The 16,812-nt window shown below is 39.7% G+C and overlaps 1 protein-coding gene across 1 annotated transcript in view; it reads left to right on the top strand.

Moving 5' to 3' along the window:
• Positions 1 to 16,812, top strand: part of TDRD10 (tudor domain containing 10) — a 44,409-nt gene that overhangs the window by 14,444 nt on the left and 13,153 nt on the right. The window contains exons 5-6 of the mRNA XM_087442490.1: positions 4,447 to 4,517; positions 5,158 to 5,314. Of these exons, the coding sequence (XP_087298616.1) occupies positions 4,447 to 4,517; positions 5,158 to 5,314 (228 nt within the window). The remainder of the gene's footprint in view (positions 1 to 4,446; positions 4,518 to 5,157; positions 5,315 to 16,812) is intronic.

The following is a 16,812-nucleotide window of genomic DNA, read 5'->3' as shown; positions in this document are numbered from 1 at the left end:
TTTTGTAATAAAGGAGAATGGGAAATTGGGTTGGGGGCAGGAGGAGGATGTGGGGTGAAAGGTTATGTGTCTATAAGTATGAAGACAACAAATATTAGAGCTCATTTGTATGCTCATCCAGAAGAGAGGGGAGTTGACGCAGGAGAGAGAGGAGATAATTTAGCATCAGAGGCCTTGAGAAGGTGAGAGGGAGGGGATCTGGAGCAAGGACAGGTCTTCCATGTAGAGGGGTGCACACAGGGATGCAGGTACGTTGACTCGTGTGGTAGGAGGTGTGGACGTTCCCTTTTGATTGCTTCTCTCTCCTCAGTGAAATAAAGATGGGAGTTATCAGCTGAGTAGAAAGAGGGTGTGGAAGGTTTGAGTAGAGAAGTAGACTGCAGTAGTTTGGGAGAGTGGGGATCTGATAATTAAGAATATGTGGTAGGAATGTGGTGAAGCAGTCTGCAGAAGGAAGTGATGCAGTGATAAACAGTGGCGTCTAAGCTGTGTAAAGAGGAAAGCAAGGACTGGGTGGGGTGGGGGAGCTGGGGCAGAATGGATAGCAGGAGAGGCAGGATAGAGTCAGGAGTTTGCAGGATGGTGGAAAAGTGGTGGGGGGTTGAAGGATCTGGAGAACTAGAGGCCTGAGCCGGAAAGGTGGTTAGAGAGCACGGGGCTTGAAATTGCCAGTTGGAGGAAGGCGCAGTCACTGGTAATGACAGGGTGCAGGGTGTGCCCTGGGAAGACGGGAGCTCAGGTGCTGGGGAGGGAGCCGTTGGTCCTTTTCTCTGTGTGTGTTTGTCTGTGGCTTACTTGTATCATTTTACATATTTTAAAAATGTATCCATGTTGGCACACGCATGCCAATAGACATATGGATGCTTAGGTCCTACCATATGAAATTGTTAGTATTTGACCATTTTTTAATCTGCAAAAATGTCGGTTTCACAGGGTTCAAATGAATATTTTCCCAGTTTTTGCTACTTTAAACAGAGCTTTATTGAACGGCTTGTACGTATCCGTGCCCCATGTGAGTGTCTTTTAGGACCTGTACCTGGGCGTGGGATAAGGGCGACACAGTACTCACAGCTTGACTGGGAGGGGAGAGTGACCCACACTCCCACCAGCAGCAGCATAAGAGTTCCTCCATCTTCACCAACATTTGTCTTCCAGCTGCTCAATTGCTGCCAGTCTGATGGATGTGGCATTATTTAGCATGTAGGTAACTGCAGGAACCTTCTACCTGTGTGGCACAAAGTCAGTGGTCTATAAATGCTGGTGCCATAATTAATAGCAGGCTATAAATCCCATAAATGACGTTTTTGCTAATGATTGATTGAAAGGAATACATTGTTAAGTGAAATAGGTTATGAAGCAAAAGATACACCATGATCCCATAATCTTTACAGTAGATGTGCAGTGCTCATGTTTGGGTGGTAGGATTATGGGCAATACTTCTATTTTGCTGATCTGTATTTTTTAACTTATCTATAATAAACATTTAATGCTTTGTAATTAAAAAATCCTAATTATTTTCATTATTTAAAATGAGATGTAAAAGACTCAGGGGCATGAGGCAATTTTAGCTTAATGTACCAGGCCTCCTGTCAAATCTCTAATCAATCAAAAATTTTTTAAATAAACAAATTAAACTATTAAGGAGCAGAAGAAAAAGAGTCACAGGGCATGCCTTCTGATTTTAGGAATTCCTAATGAAAACTATCAACAGTAACAGCATCTGCTGATGGGGTGACCTCATTGATAACATTGATTGGAGTCCGGGGATGAAAAGATGTTGGCAGGGCTTTTCTGTATTTGTGTGGGTGTGTATGTGGGGTGGTGGTGGTTCTCTCCTCTCACCCTCAAGCACATTATCTGAAAACTAATGCTTCCTGAGTCTGCTTGATACCATGGAACTGTAGTTTTTGACCTTGGCTGCATATTAAAATCATCTGGGGAGCTTTCAAAAAACATTGATGCTTTAATTCCAATCCCAGAGATTCTGTTTGTTCATCTGGTGTGGGCCAGGCGTTGCACTGATAGTTAAAAAAGAAAAAAAAAAAAGTAACTCCAGCTGAATCTCATTTGCAGTCAGAATTGGGAACCATTGCTCTAGAACAAGAGTTGGCGAACATTTTCCAGAAAGGGTCAGATAGTAAATGTTTTATGCTTTGCAGGCCACATGCCTCTGTTGCAAATACTCAGCTCTGCCACTGTAGCATGAAAACAGCCATAGACAATAAGTAAACGAATGTGCGTGGCTATGTTCCAATAAAACTTTCTTTACAGAAAAGCTGGATTTGGCCTGAGGCTATGGTTTCCTGACACCTACTGTAGAAGATACAAAAATATTAAATAGTTTCCTATTTTATTTTAATAATGGTAGAACCTGAAGAGAAGAAAGCTGTGGTTTTGCATGATATAACGAGAAGAATGTAGGATTTGAAGTTTAGAAGCCTTGGGTTCAAATCCTGACTCTAAATTGGCTGTGTAATTTTAGGGAAGTCACTTAACCTTTCTGATCCTTATTTTATGCTTCTGAGAATGAGGGCAATAATAATCTGCACTTCACAGGGTAGTTTTAAAGATCAAATGGAATAAATTATATGAAAGTGCTTTATAAACTGAAAATGCTAAGCACATATTGCTTGTTCTCACAAATTGCTTGTTGCTCAGCATCTTGTAGATTCATGTGTAATAAACATTAAATATTTAAAAGTAAAGCAAATTAGAAAATTTGAATTTAAATGCAGTATAAACATGAAGACTGAGAAAAATGAGTTATACATAATGCATTTCTATTTTCCTAAGCCAACAAAGTGACTTTAGATTGGTAAAAGCTGCTTTTAGAAGAAGATGGTATAAATATACATTTTTCCAAAATAGAGTTTTCTAGGGAAAAATTGGTTTTCATCATGGTTGTGGAGTTTACAACTGTAATGTGCTGGTGGGGAAGCTCAGGAAGGAGGCAGTGTAGAGAGGTGTAGGTAGGAGTTGAGAGTGGAGGCCTGAAGAAGAGCCTTTGCAGGGGGCAGGGGGGCACATCTGTGACCTTCAAGAAAGCGTCGTCCCTGGGGCAGGGACAGAAGCCAAGCTGCAGGCAGTCAGTAGGGAGTGGGCGGAGAGGAAATGGAGGCATTAGGCGGAGACGGCTCTTTCTACCAGTTTGGCAGAAAAGAGAAAAAATAGGGTGTAGCTCAAAAGGGTATTAGGGTCGTGTAGATGTTATCTGAAAGAACCGAGGGCGGTGCACTATTGAGACAGAGGCGCCCAGACCAGCAGAGTGGGAAGGAGTGGGGCGGAGTCCACTGGAGAGGGAGCAGCCTGAGGGCAGTTGAGGAAGAAGAGTTGACAGTGGGTGTGGAGAAACATCCAGGGTGGGGGGAAGGTGACTGCATCCATGGGCAGTGGCGGCCAGACTACATTAAGGAGCAGTGGGGAGGGCCGGCCCCGTGGCTTAGTGGTTAAGTGCGCGCGCTCCGCTGCTGGTAGCCCGGGATCGGATCCCGGTTGCGCACCGACGCACCGCTTCTCTGGCCATGCTGTGGCCGTGTCCCACATACAGCAACTAGAAGGATGTGCAGCTATGACATACAACTGTCTACTGGGGCTTTGGGGGTAAAAAAATAAATAAATAAATAAAATTATATATAAAAAAAAAAGAAGCAGTGGGGAGGAGAGACTTGCAAAGAAGATGTGGTGGATATGAGCAGCTTGATCGGGGCTGACCGGGTTGTCAGTGCGCTGCCCACCCTCTCCTTCACTTCTCTTGCTCTCAGGCTTCACTCCGCCCCGTCAGGTAGACAGGGGGTCTCCTGTGCATGTCCCCCACTCAACTGGAAGCTCCTTGAGTGCAGGGCTTATGTTGAATTCACATCAGTATCTGCTGTAACATTCAGCATAAGGCTTGTGCGTAGCACACTTTTGCTGAATGTCTGTTGAATGCATGAAGAAAGAAATGAAGGAAGGTTGCCGTGAATACAAGATGGCAGGGGCAGTAATCCTTGCATAGTAGGTTTGGTTAGAGCCAGCCTCCCCGCCTCAGTAGAAAGGAAAGGGAGGGAGCCTAGATTCCTAATAAATTAAAACTCGCTTCCTCCTGGGAGCCCACCCTGACCACCTGCTTTCCTCTAGGTCTGGGTTAGATAGCCATACTGTGTGCTCCTATAGCCATCTGCACTTCCTCATGGAATTTATCACCCTGTGGTGAAATGGTCTGTTTACTTGATTGTCTTGTCTGTAGCCCCACTGGACTGGTGACCTTCAATTGAAGGTCGGGCTTATCTCTCTCTTGTCTCTGTGGTTGCATTACAGCACAAAACCTGGCACACACAGCGCATAATAGATTCTCAGTAAGTCTGTGTGCAGTTGATACAGATGAGCTGGGTGGAGATCTGAAACCTTGAGAACTAGTTGTAAGTTTTGTCTCCAGGTCTCTTTCTCTTTTAAACTCTGCCCTTGTAGGAGGAAATTCGGTACCTTCTAAAGGACTTCAACCCGCTTCATGTCCACAAAATCCAGAACGGCTGCAGATGGTAATGACTGTTCTTCCTGTGTTTTCTTTGGGAAGCAGCTCCTTTCCTCCTTGTCCCTGTTCCTGATGCCCTGGTGTAGCACACCAGCTCAGCAACTCCCAAACCCACACCCACTGTGACTTGGCAGGAGGACATCTGGGAAACCCCCTTTCCATATCTCACCCTCTCACTCGGCAGTCAGGACAACCTCGGTTTAGGAGTCCAGAGACCTGGGTTTATTTTTGGTAATGTCCTTGCTTTGTTTTCTGATTTGAGGTGAGTTATTGTACCTCCCTCGGCCCTGGTTGCTTCTCAAAACTGGGCCTACTCCTATTTTCCCTTTCTTGTTTTCAAGGCAGTAAAATTGCTTTGAACTTTTGGGGGGAATAGTATGAAAGAAGCCCAAGCTGTAGCAATGTGGTAGATAGAAAGAGAGTCAATGCGTGTCTTCTGATCCCCAGACGCCCGGGACAGTCTCTCCCGCCACCCAGCCTGGCCCAAGTCTGGACATGAGTGTGGCTTGTTTGTGTATGTGGATCAGCTCCCCTCCTGGGGCTGCAGAAGGGGAGGGGAGGCTGTTCCTAGGCTCAGGCTTGGTGCTCTCCGGCAGTTCTGCTCTTCTGAGATGTGCTCAGAGCTGCCCTCTCTCTTTGCCTTGCAGCTTCGCGTTTGTGGATCTGGGCTCCATGCAGAAAGTGGCGCTTGCGATCCAGGAGCTGAATGGGAAGCTCTTCCACAAACGAAAACTGTATGTGAATTCAAACAGAAGGTCTCCCAACAGGACCCCTGACACGGCTGAGCGGCCTCAGGAGCTGCCGGTATGTTTTCTGGCCTCTCCGTGCTTCGTGTTCACTCTTCAGAGCCTGGCAGACTGTGCTTTCTGTTCTTCCATCCTCTTCGGAGAAGGCGGGGTCTTGGATGAAATTAGGGAATTTTATGACCTTTAACAGTCAGGAGCAAGGTCTGGTGCAGAAAACTTGGAATTTTTAAATAAAGACTATTCTTGGCAAGGTCAAAAAGGGTTATCAGGCAGTTCAGTCAGGGCTTTTTCAACCCGGGATATTGAAATGGAAGTTTTTCCTTGTTCAGTGGAGCAAACATTAATTGAGTATCTATTGTTTGCACAGCCTTGTTCTGGCTTCTGGTGTGAGGTGTAAGACAGAAGTGAATAAAATCTGGTCTTGTCAGCAAGACAAATATCGCCAAAATATGAGGTATGGGAAGGGGGTAGTTAATGGTGGAGGTTGTGCACGGTCGAGGGCTGTCTTTGTGGACAGAAAAGGGAAGGCCCATCACTAACCCCCAGGAGCTCCCTTCAGGTGGGGTGGGCCCATTCTCAGTAGGTAGAGGTGAGCCAGGAGCAAAGGGTCCCACTTCAGAGCCTGAATTATCAGGGATTGACTTCGCTGCATATATGAGGAAATCTGAACAACAGTCACTTAAAGAAGTTAGCTATTTGTGTTTCTTTCCCATAGAAGAATTCAGGAGTTAGGGAGTCTGAGGTTGGTATGGGAGCTCCATGATGTTATCAGGGTTCCAGGCAAGAAGAAAGGGGAGAGGCAGTGAGTAAAGGGCTACGTCCTCATAAAAGGTGCGTTCTCAGAAGCCCTGACCTCAGTCCTGCTTGTGTTTGCTGTAGAGAACTTCAACTCATGGCCTTAAATGCAAAGGAGGCTGGAAAATAGCTTTTAAAATAGGCATGTTGTTGCTAAACTTGGGGTTCTGTCAGCAAGGAAAGAGAGAATGCATATTGGCAGGCAGTTGACAAGGTCAGCCACAGCTGGGGAGGTTGGAGATGGGGGTTGAGAAGTGGACTGGAAACACCGCAATAAGATTGTTGGAGCTGGCCCCCCTTGCTAGTTCCAATCTGTTTCTCTTCCTTTCTCTTTAAACCCTTTCTCTTTAAGCTGGTGTAGCTCTTTGGAAGAGCAGGCTGTCCGATTATACTACTTACTGACCTTTTTGGTTGCAGTCACCTACCATTCTCTCTGTCATGCCCCCTTGTTCATGGATAACTTCAGCCTCTGGCTCACTATCTTTCTCTCCTAGGTGCACTCAAATTCACTGTCCATGTAGATGCTGTGTCTGAGAGTCCGGCCCCTTACTTCCTAGACCGTCGTACCTTTAATGATCTTTTTTCCTGCTTGGTCACAGTTTCTCATTCCCGTAGCTGTATGTCAGACTTTGTCATTGTTCATAACTGAACATCTCCAAAATATCCACTTCAAGCATCTGACTCTGCTCCTCCCCCCTTCTTTGCAGCTCTCTTGCTCTAGAAGAGTGGGTCTCAAACTTGAACAGCATCAGAATCAACTGAAGAACTTGTTTAACAGCTTGCTGAGCCCCACCCGCAGAGATACTGACTGAGGGAGTCTAGGGCAGGGCCTGAGAATTTGCACAAGTGCCAGGTGGTGCTGGTGCTACTGTTCCTGGCACCACATTTTGAGTAGCAAGGCTGTAAAGCCCTCAGTCCGACAATTAGACACATTGGGACCGTATCCATTGCCCCCACCATTTCTTCACTATTCAACCCTCTCTTTACTCCCTCACTTCCCTTCTTAGCTTCGATTCCATAGTTATAACTGCCTAGTTTAAACATCTTTAATTCACTAGGTCATGTCTTGCAAAACCCCACTCCCAGTTGAACCCAGCCCTCTGCCTGTTCTGAAGCTGCCCGCTGAGCCACTGAAGACATTCACACCACCTTGCTAACTGGTCTCTGTCTTGCTGTATAGTCACAGCTTTCCCACTCTTCCACATTGACCTGTCGTGAAATTCTCTAATCTTTTCTGCTGTTATGTCCAATCTGCAATTAAGCCCATTTAATGACTTTTTCATTTTAGATAGCGTATTTTTCCATTTCCTTTTGGTTCTTTTTTTGCCCCTTTCTCTGTTGAACTCTTCCATCTTTTCACCCATTGTGTCTATCTTTTCTTCTAGATTCTTTAACATATTTATGTTACTTATAAAATCATTTTCTGCCAATTCCAACATCTGGGTCATTTGTGGCTCTGCTTCTATTGACATTTACCTCCTTGATTATGGGTCAAGGCTTCTTTAAAAATATAGTAATGTTTTATTGTATGTTGGATATTGTGGATGTTATATTGTAGAGCCTTTATATTATGTTCTTTAAATAGTGTTGAATTATTTTTCTAGCAAAAATGAAATTACTAGCCAAACTTTTGATCTTATTAAAGTGGATTTTTTTGTTGGGATTGGTGTCCTTCAATTTGAGTCTTAGTTCTTGGGAAAAACCTTTTCCTAGGGCTTGGCCTTTTAGGGTCTCGGGTGAGGGTCTTAGGGTGCTTACCAAGGTCTTTCCATTCTGGCTGAGTTGGAACTCCATTGTCTCCCCAGCACTGGGAAACCTCCCATATCTGTGTTCCTCTCTCAGCTCTCTCTCCCTTACCCACAACAGCAGCTCTTCTCTCCAAGGCCTCCCAGAACTTGCCCTGCACGTGGGCAGCTTAGGATTCAGCCAAGGACCTGAGGTGAGCCCCTAGATTTCTGGGACTTTTCTGTGGTTCCTTCCTTTCTGGTACCCTGACCCACAAGTTCCTGGCAACCAAACTCTTATCTGTTTCTTCTGCCCAGAGAGACTGCCCCTGACTGCTTGAGCTCTGTTTCCCTTTTCTGTGGTTTGGAAAAATGCTCCCCTGGGCAGAAGGCCAGAGGGAAGGTAGTGCTCACCCCTAGTGCTTTCCTTTTCTCAGGCAAATGCCTTCTGCTGTCCACTGTCATTAGTCTGTGCCAGATATGATTAGTTCATATATTCTGTCCAGTTTTAGAGTTGTTTGGGGGTGGGAGAGTAAGTTCTGTCATTTCAGAACCACGTACCAGAAAAGTGTGTTATGGGGCTCACCTTGCTTCTTTTGGGGATGGATATGGTTTCCCAGGAATATTCCCAATACTTTTACGTTAGAAAAAAATAATCAAAAGATGAACACAAATCTCCATACTTTTGAAAATTTAAAAACACTTGGGTCAAAGAAGAAATCATAACAGAAATTTAAAAATACTTAGAACTGGATGATAAGGAAGGTACTTCCCATCAAAAGTTGTGGAATACAGTGAAAGCAGTACTTATAGGGAAATGTGTAGTATTGAATGCTTAAATGAGCAAAGAATACAGGTTAAAAATTAATGAGCTATGACCTGATTGAGGAAGTAGATAAAAAGTAAAAATAAACTCAAAAATAGAGAGCAGACATAAAATTTTAAAAACAAAGTTCTGCTTTAATTTTGTAAACAAAGCTACAGTTACATGTCAATTATCTCTCAATAAAGCCAGGGGAAAGCATAAAAAACAATGCTACAATAGAAGGGATCAATAAAGCCAAAATTTCATTCTTCAAAGAGATATGAAATAGAAAAACCTTTGGCATGATTAATCAAGGAAAAAGGAGAAAAGGGCATAAATCAATATTAGTAATGAAAAAGAAATCAGCAGAGATTAAAATATAAGATAGATCCAGCAGAGATTAAAATATAAGAATATGGTAATAAATTTGAAAACTTGGAATAAAGGACACATGTCTTAAAGTATATCATTTTTAAAACTAATATAAGAACCCTGATAGTCCTATAGCTGTAAAGTAGTTGAATCATAGTTTATAGTCTTCTCGCAAAGAAAATACCAGGCCCAGGTTGTTTTATAGGCAAATTTTACCAAATTTTCAAGGAACAGAAATTCCAATATTATGTAAGTTCTTCCAAAGAGTGAAATAAGAGAGAGGCTCCCTGGTTCATTCTATGAGGCCAGTATAACCTTGGTATCAAACCAGACAGGAGAGCATAAGAAAGAAAAATTGCAGGCTGGTTTCACTCATGAATACACATGCAGTGTTTCTAAACCAAATATTGGCAATGTGAAGTCGGTATTGGCTAATGAAGGTAGTAAATCATGGCAAGTTGGGTTTCTTTCCCAAAAATACAAGAGTAATTTAATATTAGAAACTCTATAAATGTCTATTACTACATTAACAAATTAAAGGATGAAAACCATATGATCATCTTAAATAGACACAGCAAAAGCATTAGATAAAATTCAGCACTAATTTATGATTTAAAAAATAAAGATTCTTAATAGCTAGAAATCGAAGGTTATTTTTAGTCTGATAAAGGCTATCTATTAAAGCTGTACAGAAATAATATTTTAATGGAGAAACATAAGCATCCTCTTTTTTTTTTTTTTTTTTTTTGGTGAGGAAGATCAGCCCTGAGCTAACATCCATGCTAATCCTCCTCTTTTTGCTGAGGAAGACTGGCTCTGAGCTAACATCTATTGCCAATCCTCCTCCTTTTCCCCCCGCGCCACAAAGCCCCAGTAGATAGTTGTATGTCATAGTTGCACATCCTTCTAGTTGCTGTATGTGGGACACCGCCTCAGCATAGCCAGAGAAGTGGTGCATTGGTGCGCGCCTGGGATCCGAATCCGGGCTGCCAGTAGCGGAGCACGCACTTAACTGCTAAGCCACCGGGCCGGCCCCCAGCATCCTCTTTAAAAACAGGAACAAGATAAGGATGCCCACCATCACCACTTCTGTTCAGCATATACTAGAGGTTCTAGTTTTGTCCAGTAAGATAAGAAAAATAAGTTAAAGGCATACATTTTGGAACAGGAGAAACAAAATTGTCATTATTTACAGATGATATTTCTTTACATAGAAAAACTTATTTAACAAGATCGCTGAATATATAAGATCAGGTATACCAAAATCAATTGCACTTATATTTGCCATGCATAAACAACAAAAAATAATTTAAAAATATAACATTTACAAGAGCAATTTAAAAAATTAAGGTACCTAGAAATAAATCCAATGAAAGATGAGCGTGGCCTGTCTGGGGGAAATAATTGAACTTTATTGAAAATCTTTCAGGAAGATTTCAAATAAATAGGAAAAGTGCCATGTTCATGGATAGCAAGATGCAATAAGAATTAAGAGTCATTTCTCCCCAAATTGATCTAGTTATTCTGTATAATTCCAATCAGAATTTCCACAGGTTTTCTCAGGAATGAGACAGGCTGATTCTAAAATTTAAATGAAAGACCAAAAGCCTAGTAATATTTAAGACATTTCTTTCTGAAAAGGAAGATGGGAGCCTTGCCCTACTAGAAGACGTTGTAGTCTTGGCCTAGGGATAGACAGTTTGACCAATAAAATATAATAGCCCCAAAAGAGGCTCATGCAAATGCAGAAATAGAGTTGTAGATCTCTGCTGAAAGGATGGACACTGACTTTGTTATTGAACTGGGACAATTGCTTATTCATGTAGAAAAATATGAAATTATATCCCTCCTTTACCTCATGCACAAAAATAAATTCTAGATGGACTAGAGACTTAAATGTAAAAGACAAAACTTTAGAACTTTTGGAAAAAATATAGAAGAATATCTTTATGACCTCAAGTAGGATAAGATTTGTTAAGGTATAAAGAGTTAACTGAAAAAGAGATGGATGAATTAAAATTAAGAATTTATCTTCTTTGAAAGATAATATAAAGGAAAATAAATTCAAGCCAAAAACTAGAAGAAGATATTTGCAGTAATGTAACCAACAAAGGATCAGGAAAGGGGTAAGCAAACTTTGGCGGGCAGTTCAAATCCAGCCCACTGCCTCTTTTTATGCCTCTGGCAAGCTAAGAAGGCCTTTTTTTTTTCCCAATTAAACTTTATATATTAAGATAATTGTAAATTTACATGTAGTTGTAAGTGACAATACAGAGAGATCCCTGGCGTTCTTTAGTTTCCCCCACTGGTAACATTTTGCAAAACAATATCACAACCAGGATATTGACATTGATACAGTCAAGATACAGAAAGTTTCCATCACCACAAGGATCCCTCATGTTGCCTTTTTATAGCCACACTCACTTCCCTCCCATTCCCATTCCTGCCTTAACCCCTGGCAACAACTAATCTGTTTTCTATGTCTATAATTTCGTAATTTCAAGAATGTTATATAAGTGGAATAATACAGAATGTAATTTTGGGATTGGCTTTTTTCACTCAGCATAATTTTTTGGAGATTCATCCGGGTTGTTGCGTGTATCAATAGTTTATTCCTTTTTAATGTTGAGTAGTATTCTATGGTAAGGATGTACCACAGTTTGCTTAACCATTCACCCATTGAAAGACGTCTAGATTGTTTCCAGTTTTTGGCTATTACACATAAAGTTGCTATAAACATTCATGTACAGACTTCACATGTTTCTCTGGGATAAATGCCCGAAATTGCAGTTGCTGAGTGATATCATCGTTCATGTTGACTCTTTTAAGAAACAGCTGTACTGTTTTCAAAATGGCTGTACCATTTTACATTCCCACTAGGAATGTACGAGGGGTTCTCTGCATCCCCTCCAGCATTTGGTGTTGTCATTGTTTTTTATTTTAGCCATTCTGATAGGTGGATAGTGATATCTTATTATGGTTTTAATTTACATTTCCCTAGTGTTAATGATGTTGAACATCTTTTCATGTGCTTATTTACCATCTGTATATCCTCTTTGATGAAATATCTCATTTCTTTTGCCCGTGTTCTGATTGAATTGTTTGGTTTTTTGTTGTTGAGTTTTGAGAGTTCTTTATATATTCTAAAACTAGTCCTTTGTTAGATGTGTAGTTTTACGTATATTGTCTCCTACTCTGTAGCTCGTTTTTTCATCTTCTTAACAGGGTTTTTTGCAGAGCAAAAGTTTTAAATTTCAGTGAAATCCAATTTATCAATTTTCCCTATTTTTCCTTTTATGCGTGGTGCTTTTGTTGTAAAATCTAAGAAATTTTTGGCCTGTCCTGGATCCTGAAGGTTTTCTCCTATTTTTTTTCCTAAAAGTTATATAGTTTTATGTTTTACATTTAAGTCTATGACTTGTTTTTAGCTAATTTTTGTATAAGTTGTGAAACTTAGGTTGAGTTTCATTTTTTTGCCCATAGATGTCCAAGTGCTCCAGCACCATTTGTTGAAAAGGCTATGTTTCCTCCATTAAATTGCTTTTGCAGCTTTATCAAAAATCTGTTGGGCATGTTTACGTGGATTTATTTCTGGGTTATAGGTTTTGTTCTATTGATCTATGTGTCTGTGCCTCCGCCAATACCACATAGCCTTGGTTACTGTAGCTATCTAAGAGGTATTGAAGTCGGGTAGACTGATTTTTTCTTATTTATTCTTCTTTTTCAAAATTGTTTTAGCTGTTCTACTTTCTTTGCATATAAATTTTAGAATAATCTTGTCTATGCCTACAAAAAAATTTGGCTAGGATTTTGATAGGAATTGTGTTAAACCTGTATGTCAGTTTAAAGGAGAATTGACATCTTTACTAATATGTGTCTTCCAATCTATGAATGCAGTTTGTATTTCATTGATTTAGATCTTTGATTTCTCTCATCAGCATTATGTAGTTTTCAGCATATAAGTCCTAACATGTTTTGTTAGGTGTACCCTTAAATATTTCATTTTATTTGAGTGATTATAAATGGCATTGTATTTTTGATTTCTGTGTCCACTTGTTCATTGGTAGTATATCGAAGTACAACTGATTTTCGTATGTTTATCTTCTATTCTGTGACCTTGCTGAATTCACTTATTAGTTCTAGGAGTTAGTGTTTTTTTTTTTTTTTTTTTTTAAGATTCCTTGGGATTTCCTATGTAGACAATCATGTCATTTGCCAATAGGGCCGGTTTTATTTTTTCCTTTCTGATCTATATGTCTTCTATTTCTTTTTCTTGTCTTAGCACTGGCTAGAATTTCTAGCAGTCCGTTGAATTAGAGTAGTAAGAGTGGACATCCTTGCCTTATTCTCTTAGGGTGGAAAGCATTCAGTCTTTCACACTAAAGTGTAATCTTATCCATCGGTTTTTTGTAGATGCTTTTTATTAAGCTGATGAAGTTCTCCTCTATTTCTATTTTTCTGAGGATTTTTATCATGAATGGGTGTTGGATTAGTTTCTTAGGACTGCTGTAACAAAATACCACAAACTGAGTGTCTCAGAACAATAGAAACTTATTGTCTCATAGTTCTGGAGGCTAGAAGTCCAAAATCAAGGTGTCAGCAGGGTGATGCTCCCTCTGAAACCCGTGGGGGAATCCTTCCTTGCCTTTCCTAGCTTCTGGTGGTTTGCCAGCAGCCTTTGCATTCTTTGGCTTATAGGTGCATCACTCTGTCTTCTGTCTTCACGTGGTATTCTTTGTGTGTGTGTGTGTGTGTGTGTGTGTGTGTGTGTGTGTGTGTGAGAGAGAGAGAGGAAGATCAGCCCTGAGCTAACATCCATGCTAATCCTCCTCCTTTTGCTGAGGAAGACCGGTTCTGAGCTAACATCTATTGTCAATCCTCCTCCTTTTTTTTTTTTCCCCCCCAAAGCCCCAGTAGATAGTTGTATGTCATAGCTGCACATCCTAGTTGCTGTATGTGGGACATGGCCTCAGCATGGCCGGACAAACGGTGAGTCAGTGCGCGCCCAGGATCCGAGCCCTGGGCCGCCAGTAGCAGAGCGCACGCTCTTAACCGCTAAGCCACGGGGCAGGCCCTTCACGTGGTATTCTACTTTGGTGTCTTCACATTGTCTTCCCTCTGTATCTCTCTCTGTGTCTAAATTTTCTCTTTGTATGAGGACAGTCATATTGGATTAGAACCCACCCTGGTGACATCATTTTAACTTGATTACCTCTGTAAAGACCTTATTTCCAAATAAGGTCACATTCTGAGGTACTGGAGTTTAAGACTTCAACATATCCTTTTTGGGGGGACATAATTCAACCTATAACACATGTCGAATTTTGTCAAACGCCTTTTTTGTATTGAGTGATACCATGTGATTTTTCTTCTTTAACCTGTTAATATAGTGGATTACATTGATTAATTTTTTTCAAATATTGAACCAGCCTTGCATTCCTGGGATAAAGCCCACTTGGTCATGGTGTATAATTATTTTCATATATTGCTAAATTCTATTTGCTAATCCTTTGTTGGGATTTTTGCATCTATTTTCATGAAGGATCTTGGTCTGTAGTTTTCTTTTTTTGTACTGTCTTTGGTTTTAGGATCATGGTTTGTATTTTTTGAGGAAATAGTACATATTGTCTAAGTTGTCAAACTTCATGTTTGACATTTATGTTTGTATTTATGCATGTAGAGTTGTTCTTAGTATTCCCTTATTATCCTTTTGATGTCTCCAGGGTTGGTAGTGATATCCCATTTTGTTCGCGATATTGGTAATTTGGGTTTTCTCTTTTTCTTTGCGAGTCTTACTGGATGTTTATCAATTTTGTTGATCCTTTCAAAGAACCATCTCTTTGTTTCATTGATTTTCTCTGTTTTTTCTGTTTTCCATTTCATCAGTTTCTGCTCTTATCTTAATTACTTCCTTTGTTCTGTTTTCTTTGGGTTTACTTTGCTTTCCTTCTTTTTTTTTCTTTAGGGTTAAAGCTGAGGTCATTAACTTGTGACCTTTTTTATTTCCTAATATAGGCTTTTAGTGCTGTAAATTTCTCTTTCGGTGATGTTTTACCTGCATCCCACAAATTTTGATATTGTTTTTCCTTTTCATTCAGTTCAAAATATTTTCTAATTTTTACTTTTGATTTCTTTGCTTTGTGGGTTATTTTGAAGTTTGTTATTTAGTTTCCAAATATTTGGAGATTTCCACATATTTTATTTTAATGATTTTTGGTTTAATTCTCCTGTAGTTAGCATATTTCATATGACCTGAATCCTTTTAAATTTATTGAGACTAATTTCATGGCCCAGGATATAGTCTATCTTGGTATATGTTCTGTGGGCACTTGAAAAGATATGTATTCTGTTGTTGTTGGGTGGAGATGTATCGAACACATGTTGATTGGATCCTGTTGGTTAATAGCGTTGTTGGGTTCTTCTGTATCCTTGCTAATTTTATGTATAGTTGTTTTATCAATTGTTGAGAGAAAGGTGTTGAAGTCTCTAATTATAATTCTGGATTTGTGTATTTCTCCTTTCAATTCTATTAGATTGTGTGTTACATATTTTGCAGCTCTTTGTTTGGTGCATACACATTTAGGATTGCTTTATATTCTTGGTAGAGTGACCCTTTTATAATTATATAATATTCCTCTCTGTCTTTAGTAATTGTCTTTGCTCTGAGGTCTACTTTATCTGATATTAATGTAGCTACTTCTACTTTCCTTTGATTAATGTTTGCATGGTGTATCTTTTCCTATCTTTTAACATTAAACCTGCCTGTATCATTATATTTGAAGTGAGCTTTTTGTAGACAGCACATAGTTGGGTCATGCTTTTTAGTCCACACTGCCAGTCTGTGTCTTTAAATTGATATGTTTATATCATTTATGTTTCATGTAATTATTGATATGTTAGGGCTCAAGTCTGCCATTTTATTTTTTGTTTTCTGTTTGTTCTGTTTTCTGTTTCTCTGTTTTCTTATGGTTTACTTGAACATTTTTTATAATTCAATTTTGATTTATATATAGTGTTTTTAAGTGTATCTCTTTGTATACCTTTTTAAGCGGTTGCTCTTATACATACATAACTTATGTTACCTTATATATACATAACTTATCATAGTTTCTGCCTGTCGATTTTACCAGTTTGAGTGAAGTATAGAAACCTTACCTCCCTTTCCCCTTCCCTGTGTATAATGTATTTGTCTTAAATATTTTCTCTTTCATTTAGAATCACATTAGACAGTGTTATAATTTTTGTTTCAACTGTCAAACAATTTAGAAAACTCAAGCCTATTGTATTTACCCATATTTTTTCTTACCATGTTCTTTCTTACTTCCTGATGTTTCAAAGTTTCTTTTTTTATCATTTCATTTTTGTTTAGACAACTTCAGGGGTAGGTCTGCTAGTGACAAATTCTTAGTTTTCCTTTATTTGAGAATGTCTTAATTTCCCCTTCATTCCTGAAGGATATTTTCACTAGGTATACAGTTCTTTTCTTTCAGCACTTGAAAAATATTTTGCCGTTTCCTTTGGCCTCCATGGGTTCTGATGAGAAATCCGCTGTCATTCCGATAGTTTTTCCTGTATAGGAAATAGTCATTTTTCTCTGGCTGCTTTCAAGATATTTTCTTGGTCCTTAGTTTTCAGAGGTTTTTGTGTCTTGGCATGGATTTCTTTGAATTGATACTGTTCTGAGTTCACTCAGCTTTTTGAATCTGTAGGTTTTTAAAAATCTACTTTCTCTCTCTTGTTCATATTGTATAATTTCTATTGTTCTCTCTTCCAGTCACTGATTATTTCCTGTCCACTTAATTCTGTTGTTTAGTTTATCTACTGAGCTTTTTATTTCAATTATTGTATTTTTCAGTTCTA

The sequence above is a fragment of the Ceratotherium simum genome, chromosome 2, assembly GCF_057802395.1.
Source record: "Ceratotherium simum simum isolate JZ-2026a chromosome 2, ASM5780239v1, whole genome shotgun sequence".
Classification (NCBI taxonomy): domain Eukaryota; kingdom Metazoa; phylum Chordata; class Mammalia; order Perissodactyla; family Rhinocerotidae; genus Ceratotherium; species Ceratotherium simum.
The sequence above is the reverse complement of the archived record's forward strand: the minus strand, read 5'-3'. Positions and strand labels throughout refer to the sequence as shown.